General features: G+C 51.8%; 6 protein-coding genes across 6 annotated transcripts; 4 read left to right on the top strand and 2 right to left on the bottom strand.

Annotated features, from left to right (window-relative positions):
* Positions 1-143: 143 nt before the first annotated feature.
* Positions 144-3,511, top strand: EJ05DRAFT_493039 (uncharacterized protein; the record flags this gene model as incomplete). Its single annotated transcript, XM_033746088.1, has 3 exons — positions 144-1,395; positions 1,449-2,338; positions 2,390-3,511. 3 exons carry the CDS (start codon positions 144-146, stop codon positions 3,509-3,511), a joined length of 3,264 nt encoding a protein of 1,087 aa, XP_033600561.1.
* A 975-nt stretch (positions 3,512-4,486) lies between these two features.
* On the bottom strand, positions 4,487-5,959 carry EJ05DRAFT_377420 (uncharacterized protein). Its single transcript, XM_033741201.1, has one exon. It carries the CDS (start codon positions 5,700-5,702, stop codon positions 4,773-4,775), a length of 930 nt encoding a protein of 309 aa, XP_033600562.1. The 5' UTR covers positions 5,703-5,959; the 3' UTR covers positions 4,487-4,772.
* An 815-nt stretch (positions 5,960-6,774) lies between these two features.
* On the top strand, positions 6,775-8,030 carry EJ05DRAFT_486169 (Clavaminate synthase-like protein; the record flags this gene model as incomplete). The annotated part of the gene is made up of 3 exons (XM_033745509.1): positions 6,775-6,963; positions 7,026-7,319; positions 7,404-8,030. The coding sequence occupies 3 exons, from the start codon at positions 6,775-6,777 to the stop codon at positions 8,028-8,030; spliced, it is 1,110 nt and encodes a 369-aa protein (XP_033600563.1).
* Positions 8,031-8,911: 881 nt separating this feature from the next.
* Positions 8,912-10,940, top strand: EJ05DRAFT_377453 (MFS general substrate transporter). The gene is made up of 2 exons (XM_033741202.1): positions 8,912-9,047; positions 9,116-10,940. The coding sequence occupies exon 2, from the start codon at positions 9,167-9,169 to the stop codon at positions 10,790-10,792; it is 1,626 nt and encodes a 541-aa protein (XP_033600564.1). The 5' UTR covers positions 8,912-9,047; positions 9,116-9,166; the 3' UTR covers positions 10,793-10,940.
* Positions 10,941-13,130: 2,190 nt separating this feature from the next.
* Positions 13,131-14,464, bottom strand: EJ05DRAFT_377470 (uncharacterized protein). The gene has a single exon (XM_033741203.1). The coding sequence runs from the start codon at positions 14,290-14,292 to the stop codon at positions 13,213-13,215; it is 1,080 nt and encodes a 359-aa protein (XP_033600565.1). The 5' UTR covers positions 14,293-14,464; the 3' UTR covers positions 13,131-13,212.
* Positions 14,322-14,834, top strand: EJ05DRAFT_500633 (uncharacterized protein; the record flags this gene model as incomplete). The annotated part of the gene is made up of 3 exons (XM_033747022.1): positions 14,322-14,397; positions 14,507-14,760; positions 14,811-14,834. 3 exons carry the CDS (start codon positions 14,322-14,324, stop codon positions 14,832-14,834), a joined length of 354 nt encoding a protein of 117 aa, XP_033600566.1.
* Positions 14,835-15,778: the final 944 nt, after the last annotated feature.

Below are 15,778 nucleotides of genomic sequence, written 5' to 3' on the forward strand. Positions count from 1 at the left end.
GCTTGGCATCAGGACGACACTGAACGCGGGCAATGTTCAATGCCAACGGCCCCCTCCATCGCCCCTCGTCGCTGTCGAGCAATCATGGCGCATCCAGATGGCCTAGCCATCTGTCGAATGCGAATCGGACTCGCACTCCTAACATGAGCGATGATGGGGCCGTGTCAAACGCTTCCGGTAACAATGGGGGTGAGGGGGTGGATACCTTGGGAGAGGAAGATCGCAGGACTGTGGAGTTTAGGGAACACTACAAGAGGAGTGAAGCATTATTGATGGCTGCAATGGGTGATGGCGATGCGAAAATTACCTCTGCCGACGCGCTCTTTGATGATGATCCGGCGCATTCCTTTGCGACAGTGGCCGCCGAGGCCGCACCCCCGACCGCGCCTCCGAAGAAGCCTGCGCGAACGATTGACGAAGACGACTACGGAGACGACGATGACGATGATGAAGACAACGAATCCAACGCGTCTCCCCTCAAATCAAAAGGCGCGGCCGCCGTCGGAAGTGTTTCCGCCCCCGACAAACACAAATATTCCAATATCACGCGGCCCAACACTGATGGCGCAAAGCCAGAACCACCAAAGACTACTGATGAAGTGCGCAAAAAGCTGGAGCAAGATAAAAAAGCGACCGAAGACGCTGCTCGACGAAGCTTCCACACCACCTTCTACACCTACGAGACTGATCGCGATGCGATGTTGGAACAACAGAAGCTTGACGAACTTGATCGTCAAGTGGAAGCTGAAACTGGTCCAGGTCAGGCACAAGGTCAGAATCAGAAGAATGGCGCTGCCCCCCCAAATCAACCAGGTACCCTGAGCGGGACAAATCTTGGCGGTTCGGTGAACCTTACGCTTAAGCACTTGATCGCACGAATCGACCAGAAACGGAACATGGTAAATGCAACAGATACACAGCTGAGAACCTTGATGAGTGAGGTGCGCAAGAATCGTAGCAAATGGGCGAACGAGGATAAGGTCGGACAAGAAGAGCTATACGAGTCAATGGAGAAAGTCTTGATGGAGCTCAAAGCCATGACCGAACATGCAGGGCCTTTCTTGCAGAAGGTGAATAAGCGGGATGCCCCGGACTACCACCAGATCATCAAACACCCCATGGACATTGGTACCATGTTGAAGAAACTCAAAGGCTTGCAGTACAAATCAAAGAAAGAGTTCGTAGACGATTTGATGCTCATCTGGTCCAATTGCCTCAAGTACAACGGCGAGCCCACGCATTTCCTCCGCAAGAAAGCGCTTCACATGAAGAAAGAGACTGATAAACTTGTCCCCTTGATACCGGACATCGTGGTCAGGGACCGTGCCGAAATGGAAGCAGAAGAAAGACGCACGCAGAATGGAGATATTGGTGAGCCGGAGGACAGTGAAGATGGTAAGTTTCAGAGGCTGCTAGCTGTTAGGATCTGTAATCTGACATGTAACCAGAGGAACCAATTATGGCATCACGAGGCCGAAAAGCGCCAAGCAAGAGTAACAAAAGCTCATCGGCTGCCCGCAAAGCCCCTCCAGCTGGGTCTGAGGGTACACCGGGAGCCGATACAAAGCCTCCTGGGCCTGTCCTCAACAATGCTGCCTCTAACCTAAAGAATGAATTTCTTCGCGCTGATTCCGATGCGCCACTTGAGGGCAGCATTAATGGCTTTTCAACGCCTCCACCCGGCAGCGTTACGCCTTTTGGTGCGAACGGTGTACCAGGTAGCAATGCCCCTGGTAGTCAAGTAGACTTCTCAGAGCTCGACGGCGCTGGAACCAACATGGCTGGCCTAGGGGTAGTCGAGGATGCGGATGACAACGATCTTGAATACAAGACCTGGAAGCTTATAACTAAGAAGGATCGTGCACGAATTGCATCGGAGCGCCACCGTCGCTTCAAGGGAGATGCCCTCGATCCAGAGCAGCCTGCGATCCTACGAAGCAAAGCTGGTATGAGACGCTGGCTGCGTCGTCGAAAGCAAGCCGAAGACGACAAGTATCTAGATCCATCAGCTGGACCCGATGGTAAAGACGGAGCGCCTGCTGCCGCCGAGACTTTGGCTGAAGGAATCGAAGAAGAAGATGATCGTGACCTTCCCGACTACTATGATCCAGTGTGCGCAATCCCGGACGTCAACCCTAGGCTCAGATGGGTAGAGGACTCTGATGGACAGCTTGTTGAGCAGAGTGAAGATTTTCTTCGTGTCATTCCGAAAGGTGCTTTCAAAGCCCCCACTGGTCACCTGTCCCAAAAGGTGGAGGACAACATGCGCCAGATGCAAGATACACGTAAAATCTGTGCCAAGATTGGTGTAGTGAAGCAGATGCAACTACAGGCACAGGTAAGTGTCCGATTCAATTTCTACGTACCGCCTAGTGCTAATCAATCCTAGATGTACCAAAACCAATTCCAGAAATATGATCCTGTCCCATTCGTCGAACAAGACGTTGAGCCCATGGTCGTTACCGATGACGGCCCAGTCATGTCTAAGACTACATGCCGCGCTGCACTCCAGAGGAGCGTCGGAAAAATCTTCTATCATGCAGGCTTCGAAGAATTCCAGCCATCTGCATTGGAAGCTATCACTGATATAGCTAGCAATTTTTTCAGTCAGTTGGCCACGACGCTGCAGCTATACGGAGAGTTTCCAAAGGTGCCAGAAGAGCGTCCTACCGGAGACGAGATAGTATGGAACAGCAGGTTCACTGAGGAGGAGTCTATCCTACATGCTTTAGATAAAAACGGCATCGATATGGAAGGTCTTGAATCATACGTCAAGGACGATGTCGAAAGACTAGGCACCAAACTGCTGGGCATGCACGAGCGTATGAAGTATCACTTGGCAGAGCTACTTCGCCCTGCTCTTGACAGCAACGCTGGCGCCGACGGAGCAGGTGCATTTAATGATGGGAGCGAGCAGTTTGTCAGTGGAGACTTTGCAGAAGATTTCGGCGAGGATTACTTTGGTTTCCGTGAGCTTGGACTTGACCAGGAATTCGGTCTCGCACAGCTCAGTGTTCCCCTACATCTTCTCCAGAATCGCATGCACCACGCGTACCAGGCCCAACACGCCAATACGACAACATCAGTTGGTACGCTCATGGACGAACCAGCGACGTTCGAGCCTGTCACAACGCAGAGCATCACTCAAGAAATTGGCATCATACAAGGATTCTTCCTCAGCAAGCTCCACGACCATGGAGATCAACCTCTCGTCGAGGATGACAATCTCCCGGCCAAGCAGCGCTTCCCCAAGCCCCGTCTTCCTCCCACCGGCAAGATCTCAAGTCCGAGGAAACGGCCTATCAGGGAACAGCAACAGCTTGCTCGCAAGAAAAGGAAGCTAGAAGAAAGCAAAGACGATGGCAATGCCAATGCTGGCTCCAAGCCGATGCCAACTTCGATCAAAAAACTTAAGCTTGACCCACCTGCCAACAAAGATACCGCAGGTGATCCTGAGAAGGACGACGCTAGCGCAGTTGGCATGATGAGTCCTGAAAGTATCGCTGCATGATTTGTATTAACATTTCATTGCAGTCAGTCCCTCGCTGTCCTCGGGGTGCTCTCTAGGTTCCGGGAGCTCCTCGTCCTGCTCCTACAGCGCACCTTCTACTCCACTAGCCGGACGACGCGCCCACAAATTTGATTCGCAACACCCGAAGGCGATGCGCCGCAACATTCCACCACCTAGAACGAGTTCTTCGCGTCGTAATTCAATATCTCGACGACACTCCAGGAGACTCGAACCACAATATGTCTATCCGATATGCGGTCCATTCGTGTAACCACGATTGTGGACCTCGGACTCCCCTTGGCGTCGACCCTTCCACTATACACATCTCGTCTTATGAACGACACTACCTGCACGACGTTGGTGTTCTGGCGCTCTTGTATCCGGCGTTCATATACTACGCTTTTCTTGACCCAGCTTCTCCGAGCTATTCCAAATTCCTCTGCTTCACTACACACGCGAAGCACCACATATCGTGCAGGCCGGTCTATCGTCTCCGTTGATTATACCCTTTCTCGGTTTGTGCACAGGAGGAAAGGCTTCTTTTTGTACTTTGTTTTGGGAGGGTCGGAATTCATGATATTTCCCCATGGTCTGAGTCTTTGCATCTGGGATGGCTTTGCATGCATACTTTTGATCCTACTGGGCCTAGCGGGTCTTCTTCTATAATATGAGGGGGAAAAATCCCCCCCCAACAGTCTGTATATATGGCGTCGGCAGGTTTTGATATCGTGGGGCACTGTGGCTAAGGGGTGCGTAGCTCTGTCGGATGTTGCGTGAGTGTATTAGCGCGTGTGTCTAGTCAGTCGGGAGTGTCTATTCCAAATTTGATTACTTTGAGATGAGCGGGTGTGTGTTCGTGTGTAGTACTTCTGGCTAATAGTGATGGACAGAGAGTTCTGTAGCGGTAAGAAGTCTGGTAAGAGGCCTTTATGTCATTCATCTACTTCAGTTTATTGTAAAGATCATCTACCATCTGCTCGAAACGCTGTACTGCGGTACTTGCTGTACCCCTTTTATGCTACGCCCAGTCAGGGTATAACTCATCAAAATCATGCACTCCGCATACAGACGGACATCACCAAGAAGCAGCTCCACGTTCCCGTACCAATCACTATCTTAAGCGTTATATTGCATTACCAGTTGAATGGACAGGTCCTTCTAATGCGCTTGATAGCTTGGCGAGAGTCATCCTCAAGATCTAAGGCGCATGGGACTAAAAGAGTATTTTTTTTCTGCACCCCTGGTTCAAATGTCGATGTAGCTACACCCTCGCTTTCACCTCCTTACGCACACCTTCCCCATCCTTGTTTACCCATGGATCCCGAGGTTGCGACAGAAATTGAGGGATCGCAGTTGCAGGAACCTTTGGTCTCTGCTTGGCCTCGTCGGCCAGGGTGAGCAATACGGACCTCCAGTATGTCTGATCTTGCCACCATACATGCACCCATCTCCGTAAATCTTCCGGGGTAACCTTGTCATTCGACCACAGAGCTGCATTCATCGCACCGGTGACCGGATCCGTGGTCAACGGAGTCTCATCCCTCGACCAGGTAACAAGCTGCCCGTCATTCCGCTTCCGGATGACCCAGTACAACAGTTCACGCCGATGCTGTTTGACCCGGGCCCAGAAATCGACATTCCCCTTATTGATCAATGCAGGCCCGTGGTCTTCAATCATGCTCATCAGCCCTTCCCCAACCAACTCGCCAGGCTCCTCGTGCAGCGCCCGCTGGAGGCTGAAGCAGTCATACGGCTTCTGCCGCACCCCTCCCGCGCGCGCCAGCGCTCGCGTCCAGTTCGGCGCCGCCGCAACAAGCTGCACCATCATCAGCCAGTCCTCGTTGTACATGCTGTAGGGAAAGAAGGCCATGTGCGTCGTGACGCGCAGCAGGATCGCCGAGCCGCTCACGAACACGTCCTGGCCGAGGCCGACGAGGGGTCGTGCGTGGCCCACGACGCCGTTGTCCGCCATGTGGATGGACGGCCAACTGACGGCCTGGAGGTCCGAGTCCTCGCGCATGGCGCGCAGGGCGTAGGCGAGATGCTCGGCGGAGAGGGTCAGGCGGCCGTCGGTGTAGGGCGTGATGTCGTCGTCGACGAAGAAGACGAATTCCCAGCCTAGGCGTACGGCGAGCATGACTCCTAGGGTGCGTTTCCAGGCTAGGTTGCTGGCCTTGTGGGCAGCGGTCATTTCGTCCTTTGCGGACTTGAATTTGGGTTGCCACTTCAGTTTGTGTCGGATGTTAGTGTATAGGTTCCCTTTCTTTTTTGCTTATATCAGGGCGACTTACTGATGGATGAACATCATCGATTTCTACCCGTATAAGTCTATCGTCGCTACCGACGGCCTCGCGGACGCTGTGGAAGTCGGCTTTGGAAGCTTCGTGGCTTTGAAGCAATAGCAAGGGGCAGTGATGACTTGATGCAAGACTGGCAAGAAAGAGGAGCCCGTCCTTGCTACGAGCATACTCGTAGCTGGTCGGTACAACAATACCACCTCCGTTCTCAGAGATCAGTGGGCCCCATTCCGATATATCACTTCCTGCGGCAGGACGTGGCGGCCGTTCAGGACCGTAGAGACTTGTCAAGAGTTTCGAGTGCGTAGCTCGGTACTGTGCTTCTCTATCATCCTGGAACTCTGGCGGCGGCTCATACGAAGCCGTACGCTTGGAAGCGTCAAAACACACTTCCCAGTCCTCGTTCAATGCCATCCTATCTAGGAGTTTTGAATTCAGGAACTGTGCTGGGAGGGAGGTCTTTGTGTGGCGGTTCAAGCTGGCTGGCAGATTTTCAAGACAAGGTCGAGGAAAGACGAGGAAATATCAGCGGTGTTTTGCAACGAATGAAGTGGCTGCGTGTCGCCTTTTATTGGCTTCTGTCTGTCCTATATCAATCACCATGGTCCTCACATAGCGACAACCCCCCTCCCCTTCCACCGGCTTCGGGGATCTGTTAGTAGCATGCTGCTAATACGAAAATACGATGAGAAGTTCTGAAACCGTACCTAAAGCTATCTGACGAGGTGGAATGATCTTGAGGCGAAGCTTTTCTTTAAAGTTTGGGGGCGTCAATAATTGATCATGCAAGGCACTCGAATGGAAACGGGCCGTTGACTACTGTTTATGCAAGCCACTCAAGTAGGAATGCGCAGTTGTTATGTTTGCGTCACAGGCAATTGCATCATCCCAAACAGCTTAAGAACCTCCCTTCCTCACGGTCAGAAGACTTGCTGGAATAGCCGCTAGGAGAACCTTAACTTCAATATGTGTGATCAAGTAGCGAAAACACCTAAACACCACGTGGTCGATTACCGGACCATCGCCAAAGATGCGCCTCCTGAAGTTCGTAAGGAGGCTCTCAAAGCTGTTGATGATGCCCTTCGCTCTCATGGATTCTTCTACCTATCTCATCATAGTGTTCCTCCACCTCTCCTTGCTGCAGCTTTCGATTGGGTATGTCAGCCATCACAATTGAACGTGTGCGGAACAGAACAATAGTCTAATGCAGCATCTAGATGAAAAAGTTCTTCGCATTGCCACATGAAGTCAAGTCGCTCGCCCGTCGTTCTAAGGATCCCTTCGATCCTCGTGGATACACCATTGTTGGTGACGCGGTCCTGGATCAGGAGCACCAGCCTCATACTCTGGGCGAGCTTGCAGAAGCAAGAGCTAAAGCGCCAGTCGAACAACGAGAGACACTCGAGCTCGGGTGTCCACATGCGACCAACCAGAGTCCCAACAAATTGTTGCCAGAGGAAATCTTCCCTGGCTTCGCCGGATGGTTGGATGAATGGTGGGACACAACTATGGTAAATTAAATCCCCCCCAGCCCGAATTTCCCACGAAGACAGATAGAAGGAACATAGAAAGTCATGCTAATACAATTTTGACAGCGCCTCCAGTTGAGCTTGATGGAGTGTTTTGATGAAATCCTTCTTGGGGAGAATGCAAGCTCAGGCGAAGGTCTGGTCAGCCAGCAAGACCTTGACCAGAGTTATTCCAACATGAGTCTGATCCATTACCACAATATGGCGATATCAGACATAAAGAATGGTACTGCAAGCCGTTGCAATGCTCACACCGATTCCAGTCAGCTTACGCTCTTGTTCCAAGACGACGTCGGCGGACTAGAGGTTTTGGACCAGAGCACACCGAACGGGCAGGCAAAATTTGTTCCCGTACCCCCAGTCCCGGGTATGATGATTGTGCAGCTAGGCGACATGCTTGAGAAGCAGTCAAACGGACGATGGCGCAGCGCATTGCATAGAGTCACAGCTCCCTCATCCAAGAGAGACTCTGTCCACGCTACTACGCCTTCGGCCGGCACAGAAGGCACGCTGCAGGATCGCTACTCGGTTGCAGTCTTTGTCTATCCTCAATTTGACACGGTGATCAAGCCTTTGCCCGGGTGCTCAGACAAGGGTCCATGGAACAGCTTCGACTGGGGTAGCGTACAGACGGCGGGAGAGTGGTGGCGCAAGAGGATCGAACTGGAATTCGGGAAATATGCCAGCAGCTGAGGACGTAAACAGCCGAGACGCGGTTAGCTTGAGGCTGTTTGTGATTCCACTGTGCCTTGTTGTATCTAGTAAACTACCGTCTCGAGGTTAGCCTTTCTAATTCCATCACGCGGTTTTTCTATCGAGGTAGTACCCCGTTTGTGAAAATATTATTCAAAAACAACTGTGAAACCAGCATTTTCTGTTCTACTAACCTATCCTGTCGTCCAAAGGATGCGAAATCCAACACCTCATTGGCTCCTGCAACAAACCATGCAGAGAAGCTACTGCGGATAGCATCGGCCTCTAAAGCTTGCATCGACTTAAAGCTATATGACATACCGTGATACCCCGGCCTACAGGGTGTTCTCGTTTAGGGGATTCTTTAAGCACAAGCAGATGCGTGAGAGAGTATGGCATGATTGAAAACACAAAAAATAAAAAAAGAACTTGTCCAAGTACGTAAGTAAATGAGGGGAAATACCCCCGTTAAGTTCATGTCATTCGTCCGAGCCACCCTAATTGGTGCTTACTTATCCCCACAATAGAAGGGCCGTCTAGTAGAAGACACTGCGCGAATAACGACTTGTGCACGTGAACAGAGCCAGGCACCGCGTCCTCTAACTATATGGGAATATCTAAGGCTTGTGCAAAAAAAAATTTCGTTCAAAAGGTGCAGCTACAATATGGCTTACTGAACTTGACTCGGAAGAAAGAATGCTGTTTAGGTGGCTTTGATTCGAATGATAAAAGTGAAGATGAAGATAGTAAACAAAGCATAAAGCTTATTATATTGACGGATCCGTTATACGTCGTTAGTAGGCTGAGCCGAGCCTTTAAAGCCAACAAGCTAGGAAGAATGGGGAAATTCTCCTGAAGCTAAAATTGACGTTGCCCAACTCACCGCCAGGCTTAATACACAGTACGCCCACATTCGAAGTAGACAACATCGGATGACAGTTTGAAACAGTGTCTAGTGATGTGCCGAAAAACTCTCCCTAGGGTGGCCTGGTACACATCTTTTCCATGATGGATCAAGTCAGTAATGTACCATTGAGGACGACGGAGCCGAGACACTCAGATGCCTATTTATTAACTGAGTGTAGGACTCAAATTTAGCTCTTCCCACATATTGATAGTATTAACTACTTTCAAATATGTGGTCTCGTCTCAGGAGCAAAAGCCGTCGACCTCCGTTCCTCCTGCACTACCGTTCGGCGGAGTGGTTTATTGTCACGTCCATTGCCATTGCAATCTTCAGCGAGACTCTGATCTACGCCATCTTCATCCCAGTCCTCCCCTTTGCCTTAGTCTCACGAGCTAGAGTAGAGAGGGATGAGGTACAACGGTGGACGGCCACGCTTCTGGCCGTCCATGCAGGCTTCCAGATTGCGTTTTCGCCGCTGTCCGGCTGGATTGCCGACAGAACCTCCACGAGACGAGGACCCCTACTGCTCTCCTACCTCCTGCTCGCAGGGGCCACGCTTCTCCTCATGTTCGGACGCTCGATTGGGACCTTCATCGCCGCAAGAGCTTTGCAGGGAGCCGCTGCCGCCGCCGGCTGGACTATTGGACTTGCGCTGCTCGTCGACACCGTTGGCGTCGACCAGATGGGCGAAGCGTCGGGCTGGGTGTCGTTCAGCTCAAACGTAGGCATCCTGTCTGGGCCGCTGCTCGGCGGGGTGCTGTATGAGAAGGCCGGCTACTACTCCGTCTTCTACATGTGTCTTGGGATCATCGCCTTGGACATTGTGCTCCGGCTGTTGATTGTGGAGAAACGCGTTGCCAGGAGATGGCTGGAGGAGAAGAGGCATACGCAATCGATCGACGATGCAGAAAAGGCTGATCCGCAACAAGGTTCACCCTCCCCTACCTCAGCCCCCGTGATCGAAGTTAAGCAGGGCGTGCCGTCGTCGTCAGTCTCCAACCTCGACTCCACAAGTCACGACTCGATCACACCACAGCCTCCTCCTCCTCCTCCTGCGGAAGAATCACCATCACGAGTCCCAGACCAAACCACCGAAAGCAACACACCAACACAACCACCACACACCACGCCACACCCACCCGCAATCTGGACCATCCTCACCTCCAAACGCATCCTCGTCCCCCTCTGGGCCGCCCTCGTCGCCGCAACAATCAGCACCTCCTTCGACACCATCCTCCCCATCCGCGTCGCCAACCTCTTCCACTTCAACAGCCTCGGCGCCGGCCTCATCTTCCTCGCCATCATCATCCCCACGCTCGCCAGCGCGCTCGTCGGCAAACTCACCGACCGCCTCGGCGCCCGCCTCATCACCACCGCCGGCTTCCTGGTCCTCAGCCCGACGCTCGTCTGCCTCCGCTTCGTCGACCACGACTCCGTCGCGCAGAAAGCGCTGCTGTGCGCGCTGCTCGCCGTCTGCGGCGCGGCGTCCAGCATGCTGCTTGTGCCCGTCATGGCCGAGGTCGCGCACTGCGTCGAGAGCGCGCAGAAGATGCATCCGGAGAGGTTTGGCGCCCAGGGCGCGTTTGCTCAGGGGTATGGGGTGATGAATGGGATTTATGCTGTGGGGACGCTGGTCGGGCCGATTTGGAGTGGGTTCATGATTGATGGTACGGACTGGGCGACGACGACGTGGACGCTGGGCCTGCTGGCCGGCGTCACGGCAATTCCAATGTTTCTCCTGCTTGGGGGCTGGGTTGGGCGGAGGGGCTGGAAGGCTGAGCTGCTGAGTCCGGAGAGCGAAGGGGTGAGGAAGGATAGGGAGTCCAAGGCGCTTGTCGCGGTCGAAAAGGTATAGATTAGTTGGTATACATCACCTCAGGCTGCGTGATGCTTCTTCCGGATTGATGATTGTTCATTCAAATCACATCCCTACTGGAGATTGCTAGCAGCAACTGTGCCGATCAGTGAGTACTACTATTGAACACGTCCATACCCGCTCACAACGGGGAAATCCAAGTAGCTCGAGTACACAACCGAGCACGTCTAACCGCCACATTCTGATGTGCTCGCTTGAAGAAAGTCGAAATTGCGTCAGGAGTAAACAAAGTACGTAACACTCTAAGCACCCCACCGAATTTCCGGGTGAACCGGATGCAGGAGACGCATCAACATCACATCAGTACACCAATATTGCATACGTGGGTAAAATGGCGAATGTCCAACACACCAGAAGACGAATCGTCAACAATGATCCCACAATCGTCGATGGGACGGTCGTTTCCATTACAGTTTCAGCAGGGCAAGGGATGGCTAATTACTGATCCTGCTCTGATGACATGTTAGTACAAGGCTCGCAAGTCAGAAACAACGTCATTTACTAATCCCGGGAAAAAATATATAAGCTAAGCAGCAAGACTATTTTCTACTGCAAGAACAACTCTATTAGGCTTTGGATAATAGTAGCACTTAGACTGGGACTCGGAGACTATATTATAAGACAACACTATCTCTAAAAGCCAGGATCCTAGCAAAAAGCTTACTAGTTGAATAAATTTCTCTGTCTAGAAAAGATCGACCTCTAATTTTCTGGTTTTTCACTCGAAAGACTATAATCCTCTTGCATGAAACTACCTTAATTTGCGATCAGTCTGTTTCATCGACACTCAAGTTTCAACGTGGTGCGCACGGAACCCCACACAATAATGTGACATCTGCAGTAGCTGAGTTGATTACCGCCAAGATTGGAAAACGCTAATTTTAGCGTGAGAAGAGGCCTGATTCAGAAGTTTTGATTGGCTATACAACGCACGTACATAGTAATAAGCGAGACTAAACATCATCTATTAGGTTAAAAAGGAGCGCTGAGTACCCCCCCCCCAAAAGGCTCACACTAGACCCCAGTAGTATAGTAGTACTATGATCTTATTAGCTAGAAGATAGATATATTAGCTGATATGGTAATGCGTCTTTCAGTAAAGTGAATAAGATGTTATGTTACGCCAATGGTCCAACACATAATATTGCCAAAAATCCAACAGCAAGCCGAATCCGCTAGCTAGGAATACCAGACCAGACTGTTGCCAATCAACCTGCGGTTTAACGCGATGCTCTGACCTCAGTGAGGTCGTCGGCGGGCGCAGAGAGTGACAGAGTCAAAACTGTTGCTAAATATTCGGGCAACCTCAGAGTCAGTGCCTGCTTATGGCGTCAGCTTTGGGACCCCGCCAGCAGTCAGCCGATGGGCTCCTAGAGCTCTGATGGGTTCTATAGAGGTCGAGGACATATTTAGGGTGCCTTGCGTAGACGAGGGCAAAGGGAGAGCGATCGGCCTAACAGAACAAGCATAAATTGGAGCTCCTGGGGTTGATGCGAGCCGCCTTAAGATCAGTGGAAGCACGCCTTTAAAGGTCCTGACTGAGGCGTTGCAAGATTGTTCGTGATGGCAGTAACGGCAGAATAGCAGACTCAAACGCGTAAGTCGCGATATCGCATGTAGATTATGGCAGCGATAGAGCATCTTCTCCTCAGGAGTTGTGAGATAGCTCGTAGAAAGTAGCGGTCGTGGAGCAGTAACTTAAAGTTGTGAGTTGCCCCGCCATTGGCTCAAATACCTCCTCGCATTCGAAGATCCTCCTATCAATCTTAGGAGCAAGTACTGCTGCAGGATGTTTACAGAGCGACGCTCCATGATCTTGTCCTTCAAATATCAATTGGAGGGTCCTGTCTTGATCTCGGTCAACCGCACAGAGACAAGCACGCCGGAACCAGGCATCAAATAGCATCAAGAATAATGACACTTTAGAAAGGCCGAGAGCTCAGATGCTTTAATGCGAAGCATAGGGTTAAGAACCTCGATCCTGGGTTGAAGGCTTTGAACGGATATGAGCTTGCAGAGCTTGTACATTTACGAGCCTCAGAACGCGTAGTGAGTGACGTGTGTATGTGTATGAATCAGGTACTGTTGATCGCATTATCGTCACTTGTGGGTATCGTGCGCGCAAGCTTTTTAGGTGTCTTCTCCACAACGATCATTGTGCGCTGTACATACCATCTCTGGCAGATTCGCGTAAATCCCTGTGCACATCACTGTTGGATCAGTATCTCTCACTAGCATCAAAGCCAGAGGTAGGGCACGGTGCAGAGGTCGTCTTGCAAACGGCCCGAGGCGCCTTCGGACTCGGCGTCGTAGTCGGACTACGGTCCACACAACATTTCGTTAGCATGGATATAAAATTTGTGTCGACTGATCACGAAGATCAGTAATACCATTGCGGTTCAGCGATTCACAATCCGGTGCTCGGCGCCGGGTCCCAGTGTGATAAGTTCAGGCAATGGAGGTGGTTTGGACCTGACGTCGCCGTCGGTGATGCTCAATAACTTCCTCGCATCGTCCTGGTTGTACTTGTGGATTCTGACCGTCTTGACCGAGATACCCGACTTGTCCTTGTCGGCATCGTGGGCGCCAACCCATGTCTTGCAGAGAAGGTTTCGCGCTATGTTCACGCCTCCGGGACAGCCATGTGCAATATTACCGCCAAGAAACCACGGATTCTCCACACGGTCGAATGCATGAATGAGCAGGTTCAGGGGGAGGGCAGCTTCTTCCACTAGATGGGAGGAGGCGTACGGCTTGATGACATCGTATGGCACGCCATGGGGCGAGTATATCACCGATAGGGTTTTCTCGCGATTGTTCGTCGGTGAGGGTGAGAGCGTGCATGACGTCGTTGATATAGTCCGCAGCGATGCGGGCGAGGCAGGAGGCGTGGGCGGGAGATTGACATACAGAGCCGGAGCAGATAAGACACTATAGGGCGGGCGGTATGTGATTCCGAAGGCGTGGTGAGAACCAGTGAGGTCCCATTTCGCGGGCATCCAGGCGATAGTGACTTCGCCAGGATGGCCTGTCCGGGAGAATGCAGGCACCTCCAATCTGCAGACGGACGCGGCATCTCTCTCATCGTACTTGTCCATGGCAATGATGCAATTGGGGTCGAAATACTGCCATGATTTTATCTTCTTCGCCGCGGCCGGCGTCGCAACGATAGTCGATGAGAGGTCGCGCGGGAGTTGGCAGAGAGTGTCGCGGTTACAGTGGTCTGGCTTGTCCTGCGAGACGATGATAAGGTCGGGCTCATGCGGCAGCTGGGTCAATGATTCGATACACGGCTTCGTTTTGTGATGGACCAAGGCGAATTTGGGATGAAAAACTTGCGTGGACTCTGTCAGCCAAGGGTCGACGAGGACGGTGAAAGAGCCGGGATACGAATCAGAGGAGGCGACTGGAGCAACGGGAGGAGAGAAAGTGAGGAGGAAGCTGGAATCACCATTCAAGCTCTTAACGGACACGGCCATGGCGATGATGGACGACGAGGCATGAAAGCATGTCGAAGCGTGAGGAGGAGAGAGGGGACGAGCAGGAGAGCAGCATATTCGGCGGCGGAGGAGGAGGAGGAGGAGGTACAGGACTTAATATAATATCAATAATCAAAGTGGAGAGATGTCCGGAGTGACAAGAGAAACCCTGGACGTTCTTTGTGTGTCTGTGTGTGTGCTGAGCACTGAGCAGCAAGATTAGGCGGTGCAGCAGTCGATAATCAGTGGATTAGTGGGGGCTCTGCAGCTGCATCCATGGCACACATGTGCGCGCCCTCGCTTACTCTCGCCCTCGGACATGGCGCTTTTTTGTTTATTATCACTACACTACTAACTATCATCGCCCAGAATCCAGACTTCAGAATCCAGAATCGACACAGCCCGGATTCCAGACCTCTCGCATACGACTTGTTGCGTCTTGCGTATTGCAGCGTGGCGGCCGGCATCGTGTGTTCCGCTGTGGAAAGTGCCGAACTCATGTACTGACTTGACAATAGGCACTTGTTACACGGTATAATTAATCAAACGATTCGCGGCCTGTCCAATCATCGTCGGTCCTATCGCGACTCGGCTAAAGATGGCAAAGAGTTCTTGGCTCAGGAACAGTAAGAGAAGCAGACTGGGGGCTGACAGCTGGCAGCAGAGTGGAGACGCGACAAACATAAACAACGACTAATTACTCCACTGCTGCTTGGTTGATAGGTACAGTTGATGTATCCACATATAGATATGAAATGTATACTTTATGCGGCTGAGACACTCCGAGGTCGTGGAGATCTGGACCTAACCTTACACCAACCAACCAACCACATCGCAAATCCGGACGGTCGCCTGGGTGCGTCATCGTGCTTGTACAGCTTCGACCTCCTCCACATCAGGGGCCGCCATTTGTCCCGTGCGAAGCCATAATATGCCTGAAACCAGTGTTATGTGCTTTGCTCTCGTCGAATCGGCTGTCGCGCAGACGTGGATGCATGATGACAACTGACTACCACAGTATGCATCACCAGCAAAGCCAAGCCAGAGATGTTGGAAGCTTGACAGGCTCTTGGATAGATAGAGAACAACAGAGACGAATGATGCTTAATGCAGTGTGTCTGGCTGAACAGCTCTAGACACAATTGTTGCTTCAAGAGGTACCTCTACTCCGTGACTGTGATACGTATTAGCGACTGCGCACAAAGGCAGAGAGTCAGGCTGGGTGGTGCATACGTTACTGATAGCACAGCAACACTATAGCAGTCGAGACATGATTTTATCATTACTGTTATGATCTATTCATGATTTTCTTTGGTTGCAGTCAATGGATGCGACTGAGCTGGAGAGCGTTCGATATTGTAATGAGTTGGTGTGTGTGTGTGTGTGTCTAGCAGATCCATCGGCCGTGTAGGTTAGAGTGGATGGATGGATGATGCAGCAGCTCAGAGCAGCCCCTCGTTGCCCGCCCTTCACTCTCTCTAGCCCC

The sequence above is a fragment of the Pseudovirgaria hyperparasitica genome (genome assembly GCF_010093815.1).
Source record: "Pseudovirgaria hyperparasitica strain CBS 121739 unplaced genomic scaffold EJ05scaffold_8, whole genome shotgun sequence".
Lineage (NCBI taxonomy): Eukaryota > Fungi > Ascomycota > Dothideomycetes > Acrospermales > Acrospermaceae > Pseudovirgaria > Pseudovirgaria hyperparasitica.